Source organism: Trichomycterus rosablanca, chromosome 3 (genome assembly GCF_030014385.1).
Source record: "Trichomycterus rosablanca isolate fTriRos1 chromosome 3, fTriRos1.hap1, whole genome shotgun sequence".
In the NCBI taxonomy this organism is placed as follows: domain Eukaryota; kingdom Metazoa; phylum Chordata; class Actinopteri; order Siluriformes; family Trichomycteridae; genus Trichomycterus; species Trichomycterus rosablanca.
The window spans coordinates 57,753,861-57,776,026 of record NC_085990.1 but is presented as its reverse complement, the minus strand read 5'-3'; the positions used below and the strand labels follow the sequence as shown (position 1 = coordinate 57,776,026).

Below are 22,166 nucleotides of genomic sequence, written 5' to 3'. Positions count from 1 at the left end.
CAGAACAAAGAACAGCGTGGCCTCAAATAGGAGGCCAGCTGATTAGGGCGAATTACCTGCAGCTGCGAGCTTCCTATTTAAGGGGGCGTCGCCAGACTGCAGGCGTCGCACCTTTGTTCTCTTTTTGGCTTATGGCTTTTTGTAGGACTTATTCGGTTACCCCAGGCACTGTATAGTGGTTGGGTGTGTAGGTCGAAAGGCCGAGGTAATTTAGGGCTTTGACTTCATTATTAGACAAAGCCGGTGCGATTACGTGCAGCCCTCGCGCTGCGGTTTGTTTTGATCTCGCTACACCCCCGCTTGCATGGTTAGCAGCGGGCTAATGCTAGCGTATTAGTCAACTCACCGCAGTCTTTTAAGGCGCTTGCCGATTTCCGGGTTCATCGCAGCTTATTTGGCTGAGTGGTTAAAACGCCGCTCTAGCATCGGTGCAACCCCGGTTCGAATCTGCACCCCGCTCTTTTAATGCCTTTTAATTAATTAGGTCGGCTTCTTCCCAGCAACCCCGTGGGACCAGGGTTCGCGCCTCACGTCAGCTAATTTGTGCTTGTGTGCTCCTTTTTCTTTTCAGTTGCTAGCAACGTCAGCGGCTTCGTTCGGGCTTTCCCAAATTGTTTTCTACCTCTCTCATTATAACAACACGCCCTCATTCTGAACCTGAATCAGTATGGTGTTCCTCAGGGCTCTGTACTAGGACTGGTCAAGTTTCTAATGTTCTCAATAACAATAACATCATTATTATTAAACATGTATTCATTTTCTCTTTTCTTTATTTCCTGTATTATACCATACATAACAATCACATACCCCCCCCCACTAACCCCTGACTTACCTCTATAATAAAAGAGGCAGAAGTTGGAGAGGACGAACCATCTTCTCTTCCAGAGTTTTAGTCCTGTACTGTCCTACACACACACAGAGGAACAGATCACATCATGTACTCTAGGCGATAAAGAACCGAACCCGCCTGGGTAAGTCGTGTGTAAGTGCTCGTACTCGTTTATAGAGCCACCCTCGTATCACCACGCAGGAGTTCGGATCTCTCTTCACTGACTGGGATCTCTTACCAAACCTCTGCAGCTTCTCATTCACCTGAACACACACAGATACAACACCACACACACCAGATCACTCATCACCAGCAGGGGGCGCAGATCTACATAAACCCCCACTAACAGTGAGCGATGGAAAAGCCTGTAAACCCCCCCCCCCCCCCTTACAGGTTTAAATTCAGAGCATCACAAACTAAATGAATGAATGAGTGAGATGAACAAACCTTGTATCTGCTGGTTGAAGATACGGTGACCAGGCTGGACGTCCGACTCACCCGGTCCTGATCCTGTTCCTCCATCCTACAGAGACATTAAATAATAATAATAATAATAATAATAATAAAAATAATAATCAGTAATAATAATAATAATAATAATAATAAGAAGAAGAATCAGTAATAATAATAATAATAATAATAATAAAAATAATAATAATAATAATAATAGTAAAAATAATAATCAGTAATAATGATAATGATAATAATAATAATAATAATAATAATAAAATAATAATAATAATATAATGATAATAATAATAATAATAATATAATAATAATATTAATAATAATGATAATCAGTAATAATAATAATAATAAAATAATAACATAATCATATAAATAATAATATTAATAATAATAATAATAATAACAACATAGATAATAATAATAATAGCAACATAGATGATGATAATAATAATAATAATAATAAAATAATAATAACATAAATAATAATAATAATAATAATAATAACAAATAATAATATAAATGATAATAATAATTATAATAATAATAAAATAACAATAACATAAATAATAATAATAATAATAATAACATAGATAATAATAATAATAATAAAATAATATTAACATAAATAATAATAATAATAATAATAACAAATAATAATATAAATAATAATAAAAATAATAATAATAATAATAATAATAATAATTGTGTATTTTATAAATAATAAAAGTAAACTTATTTAAACTGGTACTAAATGATGTAATAAAGCATCAGATTGTTGGATTATCATTCTTTACTCTTACTACAGTGTTAGCATTAGCATTAGCTTCTGTGTAAGGGTGTTCCTGCTATTCCAAACGTCACTCACACTGAGAAAAAGTTTTATAGGAACACTACACCATCAGAGAGAGATCTGTGTATACATGTAATTATATTAACACACACACACACTCACACACACACACACACTCACACACACTGTACCTGAAGTGTGTAGTTCCTGTCAGAGCTCCCACTGAAGAGTAAATCCACACTCACACACACACTCACACACACACACACTCAATTCAAATTTAAAAGAAGCTTTATTAGCATGACAAATAAGGACATTCGTATTGCCAAAGCAAGTTACAGAGAAATATAAACAATAAAAATAAGAAAGAACAAAAATATACAGAACAGTTACATGTGCAAAAAATATAGAATAGAATAAAATATTAATAAAAACAGTGCAAAATAATAACAATAAAAAGTATAATATTTACAATAATGAGGTAGTAAAACAATCAGTGTGTGTGTGTGTGTGTGTGTGTGTGTGTGTGTGTGTGTGTGTGTGTGAGACATGGTCACCCACTGTCCCTCACCTGGTGGCAGGTGTAAGTATAGAGTGCTGCTAGTGTGCAGCTCTCTCTGTGCTCCCCCAGTAGGTGGGGCAGTTTGTCGGGGTCTGGGAGGGAGGTGAAGTTGGGGATGATGTTGTTAAATTTAGGGAAGAATTGGGAGCGGACGTGGTGGTACTTGGTACACCGGGTGAGGAAGTGCAGCTCCGTCTCTACTGTACTGAGAGTGCAGTGCTGACACGACCTCTCCTCCCGGGGCAGCCAGGACCGGGTGTGTCGCCCCGTCTCCACGGCCAGGTCGTGTGCGCTCAGTCTGTACCTCGTCAGGGTGTTTCTTAATTTAGGGTCGGATACTGTGCTCAGATAATCTGCTGCACTGTAGTGTCTGTTTAGGGCCAAATAACAAATAACAACAAATAATAAATAACAACAAATAATAAATAATAACAAATAATAAATAACTGCATTTTACTTTGAGTTTTAGTTTCAGTTTCCCAATAATTCAGATATTTAGTTCTGAGTTTTTGTGTAATTTGGTTTATTCTAATTGGGTTTACAGATTTCTCCTGTTCCTGAGTCTTTATTGTGTTAGTGTGTGTTAGTGGTGTGGCGGCGTGTGTTATTACAGTGTCTGTGTGTGTTAGTGGTGTATCTGTGTGTGTTAGTGGTGTATCTGTGTGTGTTAGTGGTGTATCTGTGTGTGTTAGTAGTGTATCTGTGTGTGTTAGTGGTGTATCTGTGTTTGTTAGTGGTGTATCTGTGTGTGTTAGTGGTGTGTCTGTGTTTGTTAGTGGTGTATCTGTGTGTGTTAGTGGTGTATCTGTGTGTGTTAGTGGTGTATCTGTGTGTGTTAGTGGTGTATGGGTGTGTTAGTGGTGTATCTGTTTGTGTTAGTGGTGTGTCTGTGTTTGTTAGTGGTGTATCTGTGTGTGTTAGTGGTGTATCTGTGTGTGTTAGTGGTGTATCGGTGTGTGTTAGTGGTGTATCTGTTTGTGTTAGTGGTGTGTCTGTGTTTGTTAGTGGTGTATCTGTGTGTGTTAGTGGTGTATCTGTGTGTGTTAGTGGTGTATCGGTGTGTGTTAGTGGTGTATCGGTGTGTGTTAGTGGTGTATCTGTTTGTGTTAGTGGTGTGTCTGTGTTTGTTAGTGGTGTATCTGTGTGTGTTAGTGGTGTATCTGTGTGTGTTAGTGGTGTATCGGTGTGTGTTAGTGGTGTATCTGTTTGTGTTAGTGGTGTGTCTGTGTTTGTTAGTGGTGTATCTGTGTGTGTTAGTGGTGTATCTGTGTGTGTTAGTGGTGTATCGGTGTGTGTTAGTGGTGTATCTGTGTGTGTTACTGGTGTATCGGTGTGTGTTAGTGGTGTATCGGTGTGTGTTAGTGGTGTATCGGTGTGTGTTAGTGGTGTATCTGTGTGTGTTACTGGTGTATCTGTTTGTGTTAGTGGTGTATGGGTGCAGTGACTCAGGACCAGTTGGATGAGGGGACTGGTATGTTTGCTCAGCTCTTGGTGTTTCAGGGCTTTATAATGATAAGTTTGGGGGTCGCTCTCATTTAGATGGTTCCAGAAGTTGATGCTCTTCTCTGTATGTTTATAATTAGTGGAAATCGGCCTAATTCTGCCCTGCACGCATTGTTCGTGGTGTGTTAGTGGTGTGTGTTAGTGGTGTGTTGGTGTGTGTTGGTGTGTGTTCGTGGTGTGTTGGTGTGTGTTAGTGGTGTGTTGGTGTGTGTTGTTGGTGTGTGTTGGTGGTGTGTTAGTGGTGTGTTGGTGTGTGTGTTAGTGGTGTGTTGGTGTGTGTTCGTGGTGTGTTGGTGTGTGTTAGTGGTGTGTTGGTGTGTGTTCGTGGTGTGTGTGTTATTGGTGTGTTGGTGTGTGTTAGTGGTGTGTTGGTGTGTGTTGGTGTGTGTTCGTGGTGTGTTGGTGTGTGTTAGTGGTGTGTTGGTGTGTGTGTGTGTGTTGGTGGTGTGTTAGTGGTGTGTGTTGGTGTGTGTTATTGGTGTGTGTGTTAGTGGTGTGTGTGTGTGTGTTAGTGGTGTGTTGGTGTGTGTTAGTGGTGTGTTGGTGTGTGTTCGTGGTGTGTTGGTGTGTGTTAGTGGTGTGTTGGTGTGTGTTAGTGGTGTGTTGGTGTGTGTTGGTTGTGTGTCTGTGCACCTTTAGGATGGTTGTACAGAACTCTGTGTGCAGGGTCTCTAATGGATGTTTGTCCCAATTACAGAATTGATGGTGTGTAAGCGAACCCCAAACTTCACTGCCATATAGAGCAATCGGTTCAATTATTGATAAAAAAATTTTAAGCCAAATTCGAATCGGAATTTCCACGAATGTTTGACGTTTTATGGCGTCGACGCCCTGCGAGCTTTTTCTCTCAGTTCATTTACTGCCGGGTTAAAGTTTCCTGTGGAACTGATGTTCAGTCCGAGGTAAGTATAATCTTTAGTGTGCTCAATTTCATGGTGTCCTAATTTATATGTGTGTTTGGTTCCCTGAGATCTGGCTCTTTTCTGGAAGGTCATAATTTTGGTCTTTTTGAGGTTGACGGTCAGGGCCCAGGTCTGACAGTACTGCTGCAGCAGGTCCAGTTTGTGCTGGAGACCCTGAGCGCTGGGGGACAGCAGGACCAGATCATCTGCATACAGCAGGAGTTTAATCTCGGAGTCGTGTAGAGTGAGACCGGGCGTGGCTGAGTGCTCTAACATGGAGGCCAATTCATTAATATAGATGTTAAATAGAGTTGGACTTAAACAGCAGCCCTGTCTCACTCCACGCTCCTGAGAGATGAGATGTTTCTCTTACTGCCGATTCTTATTCCACACTGGTTTTCTGTGTACATGGATTTAATAAGATCAGATGTTTTACCCCCTACACCACTCTCCAACATTTTATAAAACAATCCTTCGTGCCAAATGGAATCAAAAGCTTTTTTTAAATCAATAAAACATGCAAATATTTGAGAGTTATTTTGAACTACATATTTTTGGATCAGGGTGTGTAGGGTGTAAATATGATCAGTTGTGCGGTAATTTGGTAGAAAACCAATCTGACTTTTACTCAGGACGTTGTGTTGGGTAAGGAAGTGTAATAATCGTGAGTTAATGATACTACAGAATAACTTCCCCAGGTTACTGCTCACACAGATGCCCCGGTAATTATTAGGGTGGAATTTATCTCCACTTTTGTAGATGGGTGTTATGAGACCTTGATTCCAGATTTCAGGGAAGGAACCGACACTCAGAACCAGGTTAAAGACTTTTAACATCGCCAGGTGAAATTTGGAGCTGCTGTGTTTGATCATTTCATTCAGGATCCCGTCAGGTCCTGATGATTTCTTTGTTTTTAGTTTTTTAATGTTGTCTTTAAGTTCCTGCTCAGTAATGAGAGAGTCTAGAGGATTCTGGTGGTTTTTAATAGCTCGTTCCAGTTCCTCTAACTTACTAATAATTTGATTTTGTTCAGGATTTGAATCTAATTCTATATTTTTAAAGAGTGATTGGAAATGGGTTGTCCAGATATCCCCATCCTGAATGGCCAATTCTTCCTGTTCTCTATGTTTTAATTTGTTCCAATTGTCCCAGAATTGATGTGTGTTGATTGATTGTTCAATAATTGTTAGTTGTTTTTGGGTGTACTGAGCTTTTTTGGTTCTGAGTGTACGTTTATATTGTTTGAGGCTTTCACAGTAAAGAAGTCGTGTGTTACTGTTGTTTGGGTCTCTGTGTTTTTGGTTTGATATTTTACGGAGTTCTGTTCTTAACATTTGACAGTCTTTGTCGAACCAGCTGTCATCTTTTGTAGATTTAGGTTTTGATTTAGATTTAATTTTTAATTGAGCTTTATTTGCTGTATTTTTAAAGATCTGATTAATATTTTTAACTGCCTGATTTACTCCTTCTTTACTGTGAATGTACGCAGTGTCCAGAAAGTTATCTAAGCTAATTTGGATTTCTGTGCTGCTAATTGCTTTCTGGAACTCCTCTGCGCTGTTCTCAGCCCATCTGTAGGATCTGGAGATGTTGTACAGCTTACTGGGCCGTGTGTGTGTGGTGGGGTTAGTTTCTGTCTTTTTGATGAACACAGTAATTTGGCTGTGATCAGACAGAGGGGTTAGAGGTTTAACAGTAAATGCACTGAGAGAGAAAGGGTCTAAATCTGTTATTGCATAATCTACTGTACTATTACCAAGAGGTGAGCAGAACGTGAACCTTCCTAATGAGTCCCCTCGAGTTCTACCGTTGACGATGTACAGACCTAAAGTTCCACAGAGCTACAGGAGGTCTTTACCATTTTTGTTAGTAACATGATCATAATTGTTTCTGTGGTTTAGGGTGGAATTAGTATTAAGAATTTGGTTGTTATTGATGAATCTGTTTCCCTGATCATTTATAATATCAGGTTGTGTTCCTGTTCTGGCGTTCAGGTCTCCACAGACGAGCACGTTTCCCTGGGTTTGGAAATGGCAGGTCTCTCTCTCCAGCTCTGAGAACATATCTTCAGAGTAGTATGGAGACTCAGACGGAGGGATATAAATGGCACAGAGAAACAGATCCTTCTGTGATGATAGTATAGTTTTATTTATTTTTAGCCAAATGTGGTATTTTCCAGTTTTCATAATGTTTATTAGCGTGTGTAGGTGTGATTTGTACCAGATTATGAGACCTCCTGAATCTCTGCCTTGGTGCACTGTGCTAAGTTTTTGGGAGGGTAATATGATTTCTCTGTAGTCACGGGGACAGTGAGTGACCGTGTCGGCCTTGCACCATGTTTCCTGTAGGATGATGATGTCAAGGTTTTTAATGTGTGTGTGGAAGTCAGTGTGTACGCTTTTTAATCCGAAGGCTGAGGAGCTCAGGCCTTGGATGTTCCAATTAGAAACAGTGAGTGATATTATGCAGTTGCAGTGTTTAGTGTTTAAAATGAGATCAACTTTGTAAAAAGATATCAGATTTTTTGTGTTTATGTATATATATATGTATATACTTATGTTTATCTTTATATATAAATATTTATATAACTGTATATATGTGCATATATATTTTGTTACATTTTTTTAAAAGTGGTTATTATTCTGTCCAGTGTTTTATTTTAGTTAAGTCTATTACAGATGTACTGTAATAATTGTCTGATCTCACCCATGTCGTTGTGTTGCGCTGGTCCTCTGAGAGCCTCAGCGTAGCTGCGCTGCGTTTCTGAGGTGTGGGTGAGGCGTTGCAGGGTTGCTGCTGGGGTTCTCTGTGGTTGGTGGTTCGTTGGTATTGGCGGAACTGGAGGGCATCTAGGTGCTGATCTGGTTGGTCCTGGTCTGGTTGGGTGGTTCGGTGGGGTTGGAAGGATTGGGGGGCGTCGAGGTCCTGATCTGGAGTGCTGTGCAGGTCCAGTTGAAAGCGGGTGTGTCGGTGGTCTCCTGATGGGTGTGCTGTGGTTCTGATGTGGTCGCTGTCCTTGTGTGTGTGTGGCTCCGTTTATTCTCCGTGCTGCATTTTTCAGAGTTCTTGCGAATTCTCTGATGCTGTATTTATTCAGGTGTACGTGGTCGTACAGGTGATGGAGCGAGATGTTGGTGTGGTGGGCGATGTATATATTTGGGATGTGGGCACATCCTCTGGTAATGTCCGTGTTTACTCTCTGTATGGTGTCTGGGTGAAAGTCTCGTCGTGGTAGGAGAGTAGATATTATTATTTTAGTATTTGGGAAAGTCTCAGCGGTCCTCTCTGCAGCTCTGCACACCATCGCTCCGACTCTCTCTTGTTCCGCCCTCAGGTCGTTTGTGCCCGTATGGATTATTATACACTTGGGCTCACCCAGGGTATTATCTTGGAGAAGTTTGTGAATATCACTTGTCCTTGGACACCAGATTTTGGATGTTTTTTGTCCCGGAAATAGTTTCTCCATGTTTAAAAATTTGCCATTTGAGTCTATGAGAACGGCGATCTCAGTGTCTGTGTGGGACACAGCTGGTTGGTCACTTTGCTGTGGTTGATCATCCAGCTGTGTGGTGCAGGGTGTTTCCTGTGGGGTGCCGTCCGGTGTGGGTTGTTCTGAGGGCCCAGGGGTGGGTTGTTCTGAGGAGGTGGGTGATGGTGGTCTAGGGGTGAGCTGGGTGGCACATGTTGTTGTGTGCACATGGTTTCCAGAAGTGATGTCCAAAGGTGCTGGAGATGTTTGGATCTTTGATGTTAATGTTTCCATGATCTTGTCACGTTTGTACATCTCCTGTATCAGTTTTGTTATTTCTGTTTTGAGGATCAAATGTTCTTTCTCCATGTTCTCCCTGTAATATTCCAGTTCATCCTGTAGTGTTTGTCTCTCCTTTATTAAATTTTGGGTGTCCCTTCTCAGTTCCTGTAATGTCCTTTCCAGTTGTCCAATTTGTTCTCTGAGAGGTTCTGATGTGTTATTGTCGATTGTGTGAGCGAGGAACTGTTCTTTCAGCTCTGTTATCTCCACTTCTAACAAAGCCACAGAGTCTTTGATCTGGGTGACGGTGGTTTGGAGGTGTGGGCTTGGTGGTGTACAGGACTTCACACCTAGCTCGGTTCCTCTGTCTGAGGTGTGATTCCCACTGTTAGATGTGGAGGGGATCTTCACACCTGGTTTTATACTGGTCCTGTTGTTTTGTATTTTGGCAGAGGGGAACGGTGCCGGGGTGTCCATATGGCACAGACTTTTGAGAGCTGGAAAAACCTCTTCAAATTTCTTCAGAGCCCCCTCACTGCCTTTTATTACCACAGATCCAATATGGTAGATGTTAACAATTAAAAGTTCTTCACCGTTTTCATAGATATGAATCTGCTGTCCTTTACCAAAGCCATTTTTGGTGATGTTTTTAAAGTAGGAGCAGATCGTTGGATGCCAGGTTTTCTTGTTCTCAGTGAAGAATGTTAGATTTGTGATGTTTTCTCCATTAATTATCTCACAGTCTTTAAACAGGGTTTCTGGGTTTTCTTTCATAATATTAAGTTTGTATTCCTGTTTGTCCATCTTGGTGGTAAACGTTTTAGGGTAATCAAAAGAGCGTGGCTTTACTACTGCTGCTTCTCCAGCCATTTTAATCAAGATATCAGTAGTTTCAATGAAGCTCTCTTACCCTGAGTGTTCACAAAGCAGGAAGATTTCTGTATTTAATCCAAATTGTTTCTTAATTCCTCGTTATTTCCTTCAGGTTTTGTCCTTTTTCCTTGTTTTATTCCACTTGATGTTTCCTCCTGTTATTCCTCTTTGTTGAATGATGAAGTTCTTCCTCTTGTAGTTCACTTTGTCTTTTGTGTTGTTCCTCTTGTTCCTCTGTTTCTTTCCTTTTTAACTTTTTATATTTTGCTGTTGTTTAAAGTTCCTAATTGTTATAACTTAAAATTTTGTTTAAACACACACACACACACACTCTCACACACACTCTCTCACACACACACACACACACACACACACACACTCACACACACACACACACACACACACACTCACACACACTCACTCACCCACACACACACACACTCACACACACTCACACACACTCTCACACACACACTCACACACACACACTCACACACACTCACTCACCCACACACACACACACTCACACACACTCACACACACTCTCACACACACACTCACACACACACACTCACACACACTCACTCACACACACACACACACACACACACACACTCACTCACACACACTCACTCACACACTCACACACACACACACACACACACACACACTCAACTCAAACTCAAAAGAAGCTTTATTAGCATGACAAATAAGGACATTCGTATTGCCAAAGCAAGTTACAGAGAAATATAAACAATAAAAATAAGAAAGAACAAAAATATACAGAACAGTTACATGTGCAAAAAATATAGAATAGAATAAAATATTAATAAAAACAGTGCAAAATAATAACAATAAAAAGTATAATATTTACAATAATGAGGTAGTAAAACAATCAGTGTGTGTGTGTGTGTGTGTGTGTGTGTGTGTGTGTGTGTGTGTGTGAGACATGGTCACCCACTGTCCCTCACCTGGTGGCAGGTGTAAGTATAGAGTGCTGCTAGTGTGCTGCTCTCTCTGTGCTCCCCCAGTAGGTGGGGCAGTTTGTCGGGGTCTGGGAGGGAGGTAAAGTTGAGGATGATGTTATTAAATTTAGGGAAGAATTGGGAGCGGACGTGGTGGTACTTGGTACACCGGGTGAGGAAGTGCAGCTCCGTCTCTACTGTACTGAGAGTGCAGTGCTGACACAACCTCTCCTCCCGGGGCAGCCAGGACCGGGTGTGTCGCCCCGTCTCCACGGCCAGGTCGTGTGCGCTCAGTCTGTACCTCGTCAGGGTGTTTCTTAATTTAGGGTCGGATACTGTGCTCAGATAGTCTGCTGCACTGTAGTGTCTGTTTAGGGCCAAATAACAAATAACAACAAATAATAAATAACAACAAATAATAAATAACAACAATGGTTTATTCTAATTGGGTTTACAGATTTCTTCTGTTCCTGAGTCTTTATTGTGTTAGTGTGTGTTAGTGGTGTGGCGGCGTGTGTTAGTAATGTGTTTGTGTGTGTTATTAGAGTGTCTGTGTGTGTTAGTGGTGTATCTGTGTGTGTTAGTGGTGTATCTGTGTGTGTTACTGGTGTATCTGTGTGTGTTAGTGGTGTATCTGTGTGTGTGTTACTGGTGTATCTGTGTGTGTTAGTGGTGTATCTGTGTGTGTTAGTGGTGTATCTGTGTGTGTTAGTGGTGTATCTGTGTGTGTTAGTGGTGTATCTGTGTGTGTTAGTGGTGTATCTGTGTGTGTTAGTGGTGTATCTGTGTGTGTTATTGGTGTATCTGTGTGTGTTAGTGGTGTATCTGTGTGTGTTAGTGGTGTATCTGTGTGTGTTAGTGGTGTATCTGTGTGTGTTAGTGGTGTATCTGTGTGTGTTAGTGGTGTATCTGTGTGTGTTATTACAGTATCGGTGTGTGTTAGTGGTGTATCTGTGTGTGTTAGTGGTGTATCTGTGTGTGTTAGTGGTGTATCTGTGTGTGTTATTGGTGTATCTGTGTGTGTTAGTGGTGTATCTGTGTGTGTTAGTGGTGTATCTGTGTGTGTTAGTGGTGTATCTGTGTGTGTTAGTGGTGTATCTGTGTGTGTTAGTGGTGTATCTGTGTGTGTTATTACAGTATCGGTGTGTGTTAGTGGTGTATCTGTGTGTGTTAGTGGTGTATCTGTGTGTGTTAGTGGTGTATCTGTGTGTGTTAGTGGTGTATCTGTGTGTGTTAGTGGTGTATCTGTGTGTGTTAGTGGTGTATCGGTGTGTGTTAGTGGTGTATCTGTGTGTGTTACTGGTGTATCTGTGTGTGTTAGTGGTGTATCTGTGTGTGTTAGTGGTGTATCTGTGTGTGTTAGTGGTGTATCTGTGTGTGTTATTACAGTATCGGTGTGTGTTAGTGGTGTATCTGTGTGTGTTAGTGGTGTATCTGTGTGTGTTATTACAGTATCGGTGTGTGTTAGTGGTGTATCTGTGTGTGTTAGTGGTGTATCTGTGTGTGTTAGTGCTGTATCTGTGTGTGTTATTGGTGTATCTGTGTGTGTTAGTGGTGTATCTGTGTGTGTTAGTGGTGTATCTGTGTGTGTTAGTGCTGTATCTGTGTGTGTTATTGGTGTATCGGTGTGTGTTAGTGGTGTATCGGTGTGTGTTAGTGGTGTATCTGTGTGTGTTAGTGGTGTATCTGTGTGTGTTATTACAGTATCGGTGTGTGTTATTAGTGTATCTGTGTGTGTTATTAGTGTATCTGTGTGTGTTAGTGGTGTATCTGTGTGTGTTAGTGGTGTATCTGTGTGTGTTAGTGGTGTATCTGTGTGTGTTAGTGGTGTATCTGTGTGTGTTAGTGGTGTATCTGTGTGTGTTAGTGGTGTATCTGTGTGTGTTAGTGCTGTATCTGTGTGTGTTATTGGTGTATCGGTGTGTGTTAGTGGTGTATCGGTGTGTGTTAGTGGTGTATCTGTGTGTGTTAGTGGTGTATCTGTGTGTGTTATTACAGTATCGGTGTGTGTTATTGGTGTATCTGTGTGTGTTAGTGCTGTATCTGTGTGTGTTATTGGTGTATCGGTGTGTGTTAGTGCTGTATCTGTGTGTGTTATTGGTGTATCGGTGTGTGTTAGTGGTGTATCTGTGTGTGTTATTGGTGTATCTGTGTGTGTTAGTGGTGTATCTGTGTGTGTTAGTGGTGTATCTGTGTGTGTTAGTGCTGTATCTGTGTGTGTTATTGGTGTATCGGTGTGTGTTAGTGCTGTATCTGTGTGTGTTATTGGTGTATCGGTGTGTGTTAGTGCTGTATCTGTGTGTGTTATTGGTGTATCTGTGTGTGTTAGTGGTGTATCTGTGTGTGTTAGTGGTGTATCTGTGTGTGTTAGTGCTGTATCTGTGTGTGTTATTGGTGTATCGGTGTGTGTTAGTGCTGTATCTGTGTGTGTTATTGGTGTATCTGTGTGTGTTAGTGCTGTATCTGTGTGTGTTATTGGTGTATCGGTGTGTGTTAGTGCTGTATCTGTGTGTGTTATTGGTGTATCTGTGTGTGTTAGTGGTGTATCTGTGTGTGTTAGTGGTGTATCTGTGTGTGTTAGTGCTGTATCTGTGTGTGTTATTGGTGTATCGGTGTGTGTTAGTGGTGTATCGGTGTGTGTTAGTGGTGTATCTGTGTGTGTTAGTGGTGTATCTGTGTGTGTTATTACAGTATCGGTGTGTGTTATTAGTGTATCTGTGTGTGTTAGTGGTGTATCTGTGTGTGTTAGTGGTGTATCTGTGTGTGTTAGTGGTGTATCTGTGTGTGTTAGTGGTGTATCTGTGTGTGTTAGTGGTGTATCTGTGTGTGTTAGTGGTGTGTGGGTGTAGTGACTCAGGACCAGTTGGATGAGGGGACTGGTATGTTTGCTCAGCTCTTGGTGTTTCAGGGCTTTATAATGATAAGTTTGGGGGTCGCTCTCATTTAGATGGTTCCAGAAGTTGATGCTCTTCTCTGTATGTTTATAATTAGTGGAAATCGGCCTAATTCTGCCCTGCACGCATTGTTTGTGGTGTGTTAGTGGTGTGTGTTAGTGGTGTGTTGGTGTGTGTTAGTGGTGTGTGTTAGTGGTGTGTGTTAGTGGTGTGTGTTCGTGGTGTGTGTTCGTGGTGTGTGTTCGTGGTGTGTGTTAGTGGTGTGTGTTAGTGGTGTGTGTTAGTGGTGTGTGTTAGTGGTGTGTTGGTGTGTGTTAGTGTGTGTTGGTGGTGTGTTAGTGGTGTGTTAGTGGTGTGTGTTAGTGGTGTGTTGGTGTGTGTTAGTGGTGTGTTAGTGGTGTGTTGGTGTGTGTTCGTGGTGTGTTGGTGTGTGTTAGTGGTGTGTGTTAGTGGTGTGTTGGTGTGTGTTAGTGGTGTGTGTTAGTGGTGTGTTGGTGTGTGTTAGTGGTGTGTGTTAGTGGTGTGTTGGTGGTGTTTTAGTGGTGTGTTAGTGGTGTGTTGGTGTGTGTTCGTGGTGTGTTGGTGTGTGTTAGTGGTGTGTGTTAGTGGTGTGTGTTAGTGGTGTGTTGGTGTGTGTTAGTGGTGTGTGTTAGTGGTGTGTTGGTGTGTGTTAGTGGTGTGTGTTAGTGGTGTGTTGGTGGTGTGTTAGTGGTGTGTTAGTGGTGTGTTAGTGGTGTGTTGGTGTGTGTTCGTGGTGTGTTGGTGTGTGTTAGTGGTGTGTGTTAGTGGTGTGTTGGTGTGTGTTCGTGGTGTGTTGGTGTGTGTTAGTGGTGTGTGTTAGTGGTGTGTTAGTGGTGTGTTAGTGGTGTATCTGTGTGTGTTAGTGGTGTGTTGGTGTGTGTTCGTGGTGTGTGTTAGTGGTGTGTTGGTGTGTGTGTTAGTGGTGTGTTAGTGGTGTATCTGTGTGTGTTAGTGGTGTGTTGGTGTGTGTTCGTGGTGTGTGTTAGTGGTGTGTTAGTGGTGTGTTAGTGGTGTATCTGTGTGTGTTAGTGGTGTGTTGGTGTGTGTTAGTGGTGTGTTGGTGTGTGTGTTCGTGGTGTGTTAGTGGTGTGTTGGTGTGTGTTAGTGGTGTGTTGGTGTGTGTTAGTGGTGTGTTGGTGTGTGTTAGTGGTGTGTGTTAGTGGTGTGTGTTAGTGGTGTGTGTTAGTGGTGTGTTGGTGTGTGTTAGTGTGTGTTAGTGGTGTGTTGGTGTGTGTTGGTTGTGTGTCTGTGCACCTTTAGGATGCTTTTACAGAACTCTGTGTGCAGGGTCTCTAATGGATGTTTGTCCCAATTACAGAATTGATGGTGTGTAAGTGAACCCCAAACTTCACTGCCATATAGAGCAATCGGTTCAATTATTGATTCAAAAATTTTAAGCCAGATTCGAACTGGAATTTCCACGAATGTTTGACGTTTTATGGCGTCGACGCCCTGCGAGCTCACACACTCACTCACACACACACACACACACACTCACACACACACTCACTTTCTGTCTGGAGTGACGGCTGACAGGTGGTTGCTATGGGAATGTGGGCGGGGTCAGAGAGGAATGGGTGGAATGTTTGGAAGCCCTCACACCCGGACTGTGGGGTGGATCCTGGTGGGCGTGTCGGGACTCCCACTGAGAGGCACCGCTGTTACACACCGAGCCCTGACCTCGACACCGCTCAACATCAGTCTGTGGGATGAACCGGGACACTGACTGTGAGCCAGGCCTCCCTGTTAGGTGTCAGTTATGTGAGTGAATGATTGACTCCTCTGTGCCCATATAAACAGGGACAATAAGTCTGAGTCACATGACAGTGGGGGAGTTTCAGAAGCTCCGTACAGACCTGTACAGACATGTAAGGAAGGTAACCTGGACTTTGCACCCATATTTAAATATACCCAGTTCCCCTAGTGACCTTGGGTGACCTCTGTCCTGGCACAATGCCCCGGCTGCCACGCCTTTGTTCTCTTGGCTGTGTGCTTCGGGTCGTTGTCATGTTGGAATATGAACCATCACCCCAGTCTGAGGTCCAGAGCGCTCTGGAGCAGGTTCAAGGATCTGGGTGTACTGAGCTGCATTCATCTTTCCCTCTACCAGGACTAGTCGCCCCGGTCCAGCTGCTGAAGAACATCCTCATATCATGATACTGCCACCACCATGCTTCACTGTAGGAATGGCATTAGCCAGGTGATGAGCGGTGCCTGGTTTCCTTCAGACGTGATGCTTTTGGTTTCATCAGACCAGAGAATCTTGTTCCTCGTGGTCTGAGAGTCCTCTAGGTGCCTTTTACTGAGGAGTGGCTTCCGTCTGGCCACTCTAACGTAAAGGCCTGATTGGTGGATCTTCTGATAGGTCCTCCCATCTCCACAAGGATACACTGGAGCTCCGTCAGAGTGACCCTCAGGTTCCTGCTCACCTCCCTGGCCTAGGAAGAGTCCTGGTGGTTCCAGACTTCTTTCATGTCTGAATGATGGAGGCCACTGTGCTCTTTAGGACGTGTAAAGCTGCAGAGATGTTTCTGTACCTTCTCCAGATCTATGCCTCGACACAATCCTGTTTCTGAGGTCTGCAGATGATTCCTTTGACCCCATGGTTTGGAGTTTGCTCTGATATGCACTGTCGACTCTGGGACCTTATATAGGCAGGTGTTGATGATCCCAAAATCATGTCCAACCAATAAAAGCGACCACAAACTGTAGAAACATCTCGAGCACTATGAGTGAGAACTAAATGCACCTCAGCTCACTTTTGGGTGTGGTATTACAGGGGTGAGCTTCATACTAGGTTTAGAATTTCGATAAACAAAGAAGCTGCTTCTCCTACGTCTACAGGAGCTCGTTCATTGTGCTAAAATGCTAGCATGTTCAGATAGTTTATATTAAACACTTTAGCTGCTCTTTTACTCATTTATTACAGACACAACAATATGTGTGTGTATTAGTGTGTGTGTGTGTGTATTAGTGTGTGTGTGTGTGTGTGTGTGTGAGTGTGTGTATTAGTGTATGTGTGTGTGTGTGTGTGTGTAGTGGAATGTTGTGTGTAGGAGTGTGTAGGATGTAAAAATGTCAGTGTGACATCACTTCCTCTATCTGAACAGTGTTTATACAGCTGAACTGTACATGTTTACACAGAGTGGAGTATAGAGTATAAAAGTACTCAGATCTTACCAGAGATGTTCTTTAATAGAAGTAAAACTCATAAAGTCTCTGATATTAAATGTACTAAAGTATTAACAGTAACAGTGAAAGCTGTTAGTATAAACACAAGCGGTCAGAATATTGAAAATATGAAGCTTGGTCTTTTAAACCTGTATATCAGGGGTCAGCAGCACTATGCCCACGGTCACCTGGTCACCCACAGGTCATGTTCTACAACAGCACTAGTGACTATAGAGCTCCGTCTAAACGTTATATTTGTGTTGTATAACGTTAACGTTATAAACGTTAATAACACTTACATTAATGTAGATTTGAAAATGACAATACTGGATATAACATTTTAAATATTATTATTAATAATAATAATAATAATTATTATTATTATTATTATTATTACTATTATTATTATTATTATTAAATAATAATTATAGTAATAATAATAGTAATATAATAGTAATAATAATAGTAATAATAATAATAATATTAATAATAATAATAATAATAATAATAATAAAATAATAATAGAATAATAATAGTAATATAATAATAATGATAATAATAATAATAATAATATTAATAATAATAATATTAATAATAATAATGATAATAATATTAAAAGTAATAATATAATAATGATAATAATAATAAAAGTAATAATAATAATAATAATAATAATAATACAATAATAATAATAAGAATAATAATAATTATATTAATAATAGTAATAATAATAATAATAATAATAATAATAATAATATTAATAATAATCATAATAATAAGGCTGCTGGTTTAAGCCCCACCACTGCTAGGTTGCCACTGTTTGGCCCCTCAGTTGTTGACACTGCGTTCAGTCTTAATTATAAGTTTATTTGGATGAAACACACACACACACACACACACACACGTTCCTGGACTCCTTTAATAATATTTTGGACTTGGATATTTTTTAACGCAGTGACATCTGAGGGGTCGAAGGTAACATTAATTTAATATTGATTTTCCCACGCTGCTCTTTACACACAGAGAGAGATTACTTTAGATTATTTTAGTGATGTTATGGACTGTAGATGGTGAAATCTTTTTTATTTATTTTACAAACGTCCCAGTGTTACACTGCCTCAATTTCAACTGGTTTGGAATGAAATTAGGAATTAGAGTCTATTAACAAAAATAAATCAAGTCCAAAATAAAAAACATGAAATATTTTTCCTCTTTGTGCTGGTTTGGACTGAATAACTGTAAATATATTTAATAAATCACTGATTTCTCTCTTTTTGTGTATGTTATGTAGTGTCCCGAGTTTTTTGGAATTGATTCTGATCTATAATCCTTAATAATCTAATCCTGATCCCACAGTACTGATCAGGTACAATGACTGAATGTTAGCAGTGCTGTAAGATAAAGGAATGTTAATATAAAGAGAAATAAAATAAATCCATTTACCCGATGCTTCGTCTGAATCCCAGCTCCAGCTCCAGCTCCATCCTTCAGTCTTTCTCTCTCTTTCTCTCTCTCTACACCTACTCTCTCTCTCTCTCTGTCTCGTCCCCGAAACAGTAACCCCTCTGTCCTCGCCCCTCTGTCCTCGCCCCCTTACCCCCTCTCTCTCTCTCTCTGACCTTTCATTATGGAGTCATGATTTACTGAACAATTCAGGCTTTATGATTCTACGTTTGCGTACATGCATTATTTTATAAGCTACACCTACCAGACAGATGAGGTTTTGGGTATACAATTACTGACTGTAGCCCATCTGTTGCTCTTTGTACACTTTAAATGGACCCCACTGACCAGCTGACTAGATGATGTTTGGGTGGTAGATCTGCTGACCTGGTAATGATGGTACTGTGTGTGTTCTCTCTCTGTGTGTGAGTGTAGCAGGTGCAGCAGTGTTGTTGGGATTATTAAACACCTCACTGTCAGTACCAGCTGGAGGATGAAGCTCAAACCAAAAATATAAAGCCAGCAGCATCCTGAGGTGAGAAAGATGTGTCTCTAACTGCCCACACATAACCAGCACTAACAGGGTACGTGTTCCTAATACAGAGGATTTATTAATCCAGAACAGCACACACTACCCTGTCAGTGTCATTACAGGACTGAGAACGATCCAGCACCCAAACATCATCTGCTCAGTGTGTGGATCCTGTGAGGGTCTCTTTTAATTGGTTAATGGGCTACAGTCAGTAATTGTATAACCACAGACGATCTTTAGGGTAGGAGCAGATTGGTGTTTGGTGGATATAAAATCTGAGGAAAAAGTAAATACACCCTCCTGCAATTTCAAAACAAATACTGTTATACTACCACTAATAAAAGATAAATATAACATATAATATAATAATAAATAACTGTAATAATAACAATAATAATAATAATAATAAAATAATAAAAATAAATATAATTAGTAATAATAAATAACTGTAATAATAACAATAATAATAATAATAATAATAATAAATATAACAAATAATAATAATAATATAATGATAATAAATATAACTAATAATAATAATAATAATAATAATAAATATAACAAATAATAATAATAATAATAATATAACAAATAATAATAATAAATAATAATAAATATAACAAATAATTAATAATAAAATAATAAAAATAAATATAATATAATAATAAATAATTGTAATAATAATTAATAATAAAATAATAAAATACAAATATAATATATAATATAATAACAAATAACTGTAATTATAAAAACTATAAAATAAAGATAATACATATAACAATAACAACAACAATAATCATAAATAATGATAATAATAAAAACAATAATAAAAATGATGTGTCCACAATAATTAAAACTATAATAAGTCATAATTTGATCGGCATTCTGAAACCAGTTTAAGTTCTGAAACAATAATGTTCTGATGAGAGCAGGGTGAGAAGGTCTGGTCATCATCATCATCATCAGAAGAGTATTACTCTGGTTTTCTATAAAGATGAATGTAGCAGATTATGTAGTAGCCCAGTGTGTCCTGCAGGTGGCAGCACCATGCACAGCGAATTTTAAATAAACCTTCAGTATTAATAATGTACTTTTATTTATAAATAATAATGTACATTAAGGTTGTTTACATAGAAAAAAAGCTTTAATAATGTTATAAACAGAAAATGGGCATTCCCCATTCCTCGTTCATTGTGCTAAAATGCTAGCACGTTCAGATAGTTTATATTAAACACTTTAGCTGCTCTTTTACTCATTTATTACAGACACAACAATATGTGTGTATTAGTGTGTGTGTGTGTGTGTGTGTGTGTGTGTGTGTGTGTGAGTGTGTGTATTAGTGTATGTGTGTGTGTGTGTGTGTAGTGGAATGTTGTGTGTAGGAGTGTGTAGGATGTAAAAATGTCAGTGTGACATCACTTCCTCTATCTGAACAGTGTTTATACAGCTGAACTGTACATGTTTACACAGAGTGGAGTATAGAGTATAAAAGTACTCAGATCTTACCAGAGATGTTCTTTAATAGAACTAAAACTCTTAAAGTCTCTGATATTAAATGTACTAAAGTATTAACAGTAACAGTGAAAGCTGTTAGTATAAACACAAGCGGTCAGAATATTGAAAATATGAAGCTTGGTCTTTTAAACCTGTATATCAGGGGTCAGCAGCACTATGCCCACGGTCACCTGGTCAATTATAATACATTAAGGTTGTTTATATAGAAAAAAAGCTTTAATAATGTTATAAAACAGAAAATGGGCATTCCCCAAACTGTATGAGGTAAATACGAATGCTAACAGTTAGCTGAGCTAATAAGAACACTAACAGGTAGCTGTTAGCATTTCTGTTCTGTTGGAAGATTATTTAAAGTTTAATATTAGTCTGAATTCTGTCCAAAAGCAGTTCTGGTGTGTGTTTGGGTCGCTGTCCTGCTGGAATACACGATTTAATTATTTTCAGGTAAATATTTGTGATTTTTTACAGTTCCACTGAACAGCTGCTGAGTGTAATACTACCACCATCATGCTTTACAGTAAGTGCCTCAGTAAGTGGCCATCGTAACAAAAAAATCCTACATTTAACTCCTATCAAACACGTTTACTTGTTTACTACAGTGCCTTGCAAAAGTATTCAGCCCCCTTGAACTTTTCAACCTTTTGCCACATTTCAGGCTTCAAACATAACGATATGAAATTGTAATTTTTTGTGAAGAATCAACAACAAGTGGGACACAATCGTGAAGTGGAACGAAATTTATTGGATATTTTAAACTTTTTTTAGAAATAAAAAACTAAAAAGTGGGGCGTGCAATATTATTCAGCCCCTTTACTTTCAGTGCAGCAAACTCACTCCAGAAGTTCAGTGAGGATCTCTGAATGATCCAATGTTGACCTAAATGACTGATGGTGATAAATAGAATCCACCTGTGTGTAATCAAGTCTCCGTATAAATGCACCTGCTCTGTGACAGTCTCAGAGTTCTGTTTAAAGCGCAGAGAGCATCATGAAGACCAAGGAACACACCAGGCAGGTCCGAGATACTGTTGTGGAGAAGTTTAAAGCCGGATTTGGATACAAAAAGATTTCCCAAGCTTTAAACATCTCAAGGAGCACTGTGCAAGCGATCATATTGAAATGGAAGGAGTATCAGACCACTGCAAATCTACCAAGACCCGGCCGTCCCTCTAAACTTTCAGCTCAAACAAGGAGAAGACTGATCAGAGATGCAGCCAAGAGGCCCATGATCACTCTGAATGAACTGCAGAGATCTACAGCTGAGGTGGGAGACTCTGTCCATAGGACACAATCAGTCGTACACTGCACAAATCTGGCCTTTATGGAAGAGTGGCAAGAAGAAAGCCATTTCTCAAAGATATCTATAAAAAGTCACCTGGGAGACACACCAAACATGTGGAAGAAGGTGCTCTGGTCAGATGAAACCAAAATCGAACTTTTTGGCCACAATGCAAAACGTTATGTTTGGCGTAAAAGCAACACAGCTCATCACCCTGAACACACCATCCCCACTGTCAAACATGGTGGTGGCAGCATCATGGTTTGGGCCTGCTTTTCTTCAGCAGGGACAGGGAAGATGGTTAAAATTGATGGGAAGATGGATGGAGCCAAATACAGGACCATTCTGGAAGAAAACCTGTTGCAGTCTGCAAAAGACCTGAGACTGGGACGGAGATTTATCTTCCAACAAGACAATGATCCAAAACATAAAGCAAAATCTACAATGGAATGGTTCACAAATAAACGTATCCAGGTGTTAGAATGGCCAAGTCAAAGTCCAGACCTGAATCCCATCGAGAATCTGTGGAAAGAGCTGAAAACTGCTGTTCACAAACGCTCTCCATCCAACCTCACTGAGCTCGAGCGGTTTTGCAAGGAAGAATGGGCAAAAATTTCTGTCTCTCGATGTGCAGAACTGATAGAGACATACCCCAAGCGACTTGCAGCT

At 40.1% G+C, this 22,166-nt stretch overlaps 1 protein-coding gene across 1 annotated transcript in view; it reads right to left on the bottom strand.

The window, feature by feature from the left end:
* si:ch211-234p6.5 (pleckstrin homology domain-containing family A member 7) overlaps positions 1-18,240 on the bottom strand; it is a 44,478-nt gene extending 26,238 nt beyond the window's left edge. Inside the window, exons 1-4 of the mRNA XM_062992348.1 lie at positions 18,173-18,240; positions 1,277-1,352; positions 997-1,092; positions 833-905 (exon numbers count right to left, since the gene is read on the bottom strand). Coding sequence (XP_062848418.1) covers positions 833-905; positions 997-1,092; positions 1,277-1,352; positions 18,173-18,213 — 286 coding nt within the window. The 5' untranslated portion in view covers positions 18,214-18,240. The remainder of the gene's footprint in view (positions 1-832; positions 906-996; positions 1,093-1,276; positions 1,353-18,172) is intronic.
* Between the last annotated feature and the right edge of the window lie 3,926 nt (positions 18,241-22,166).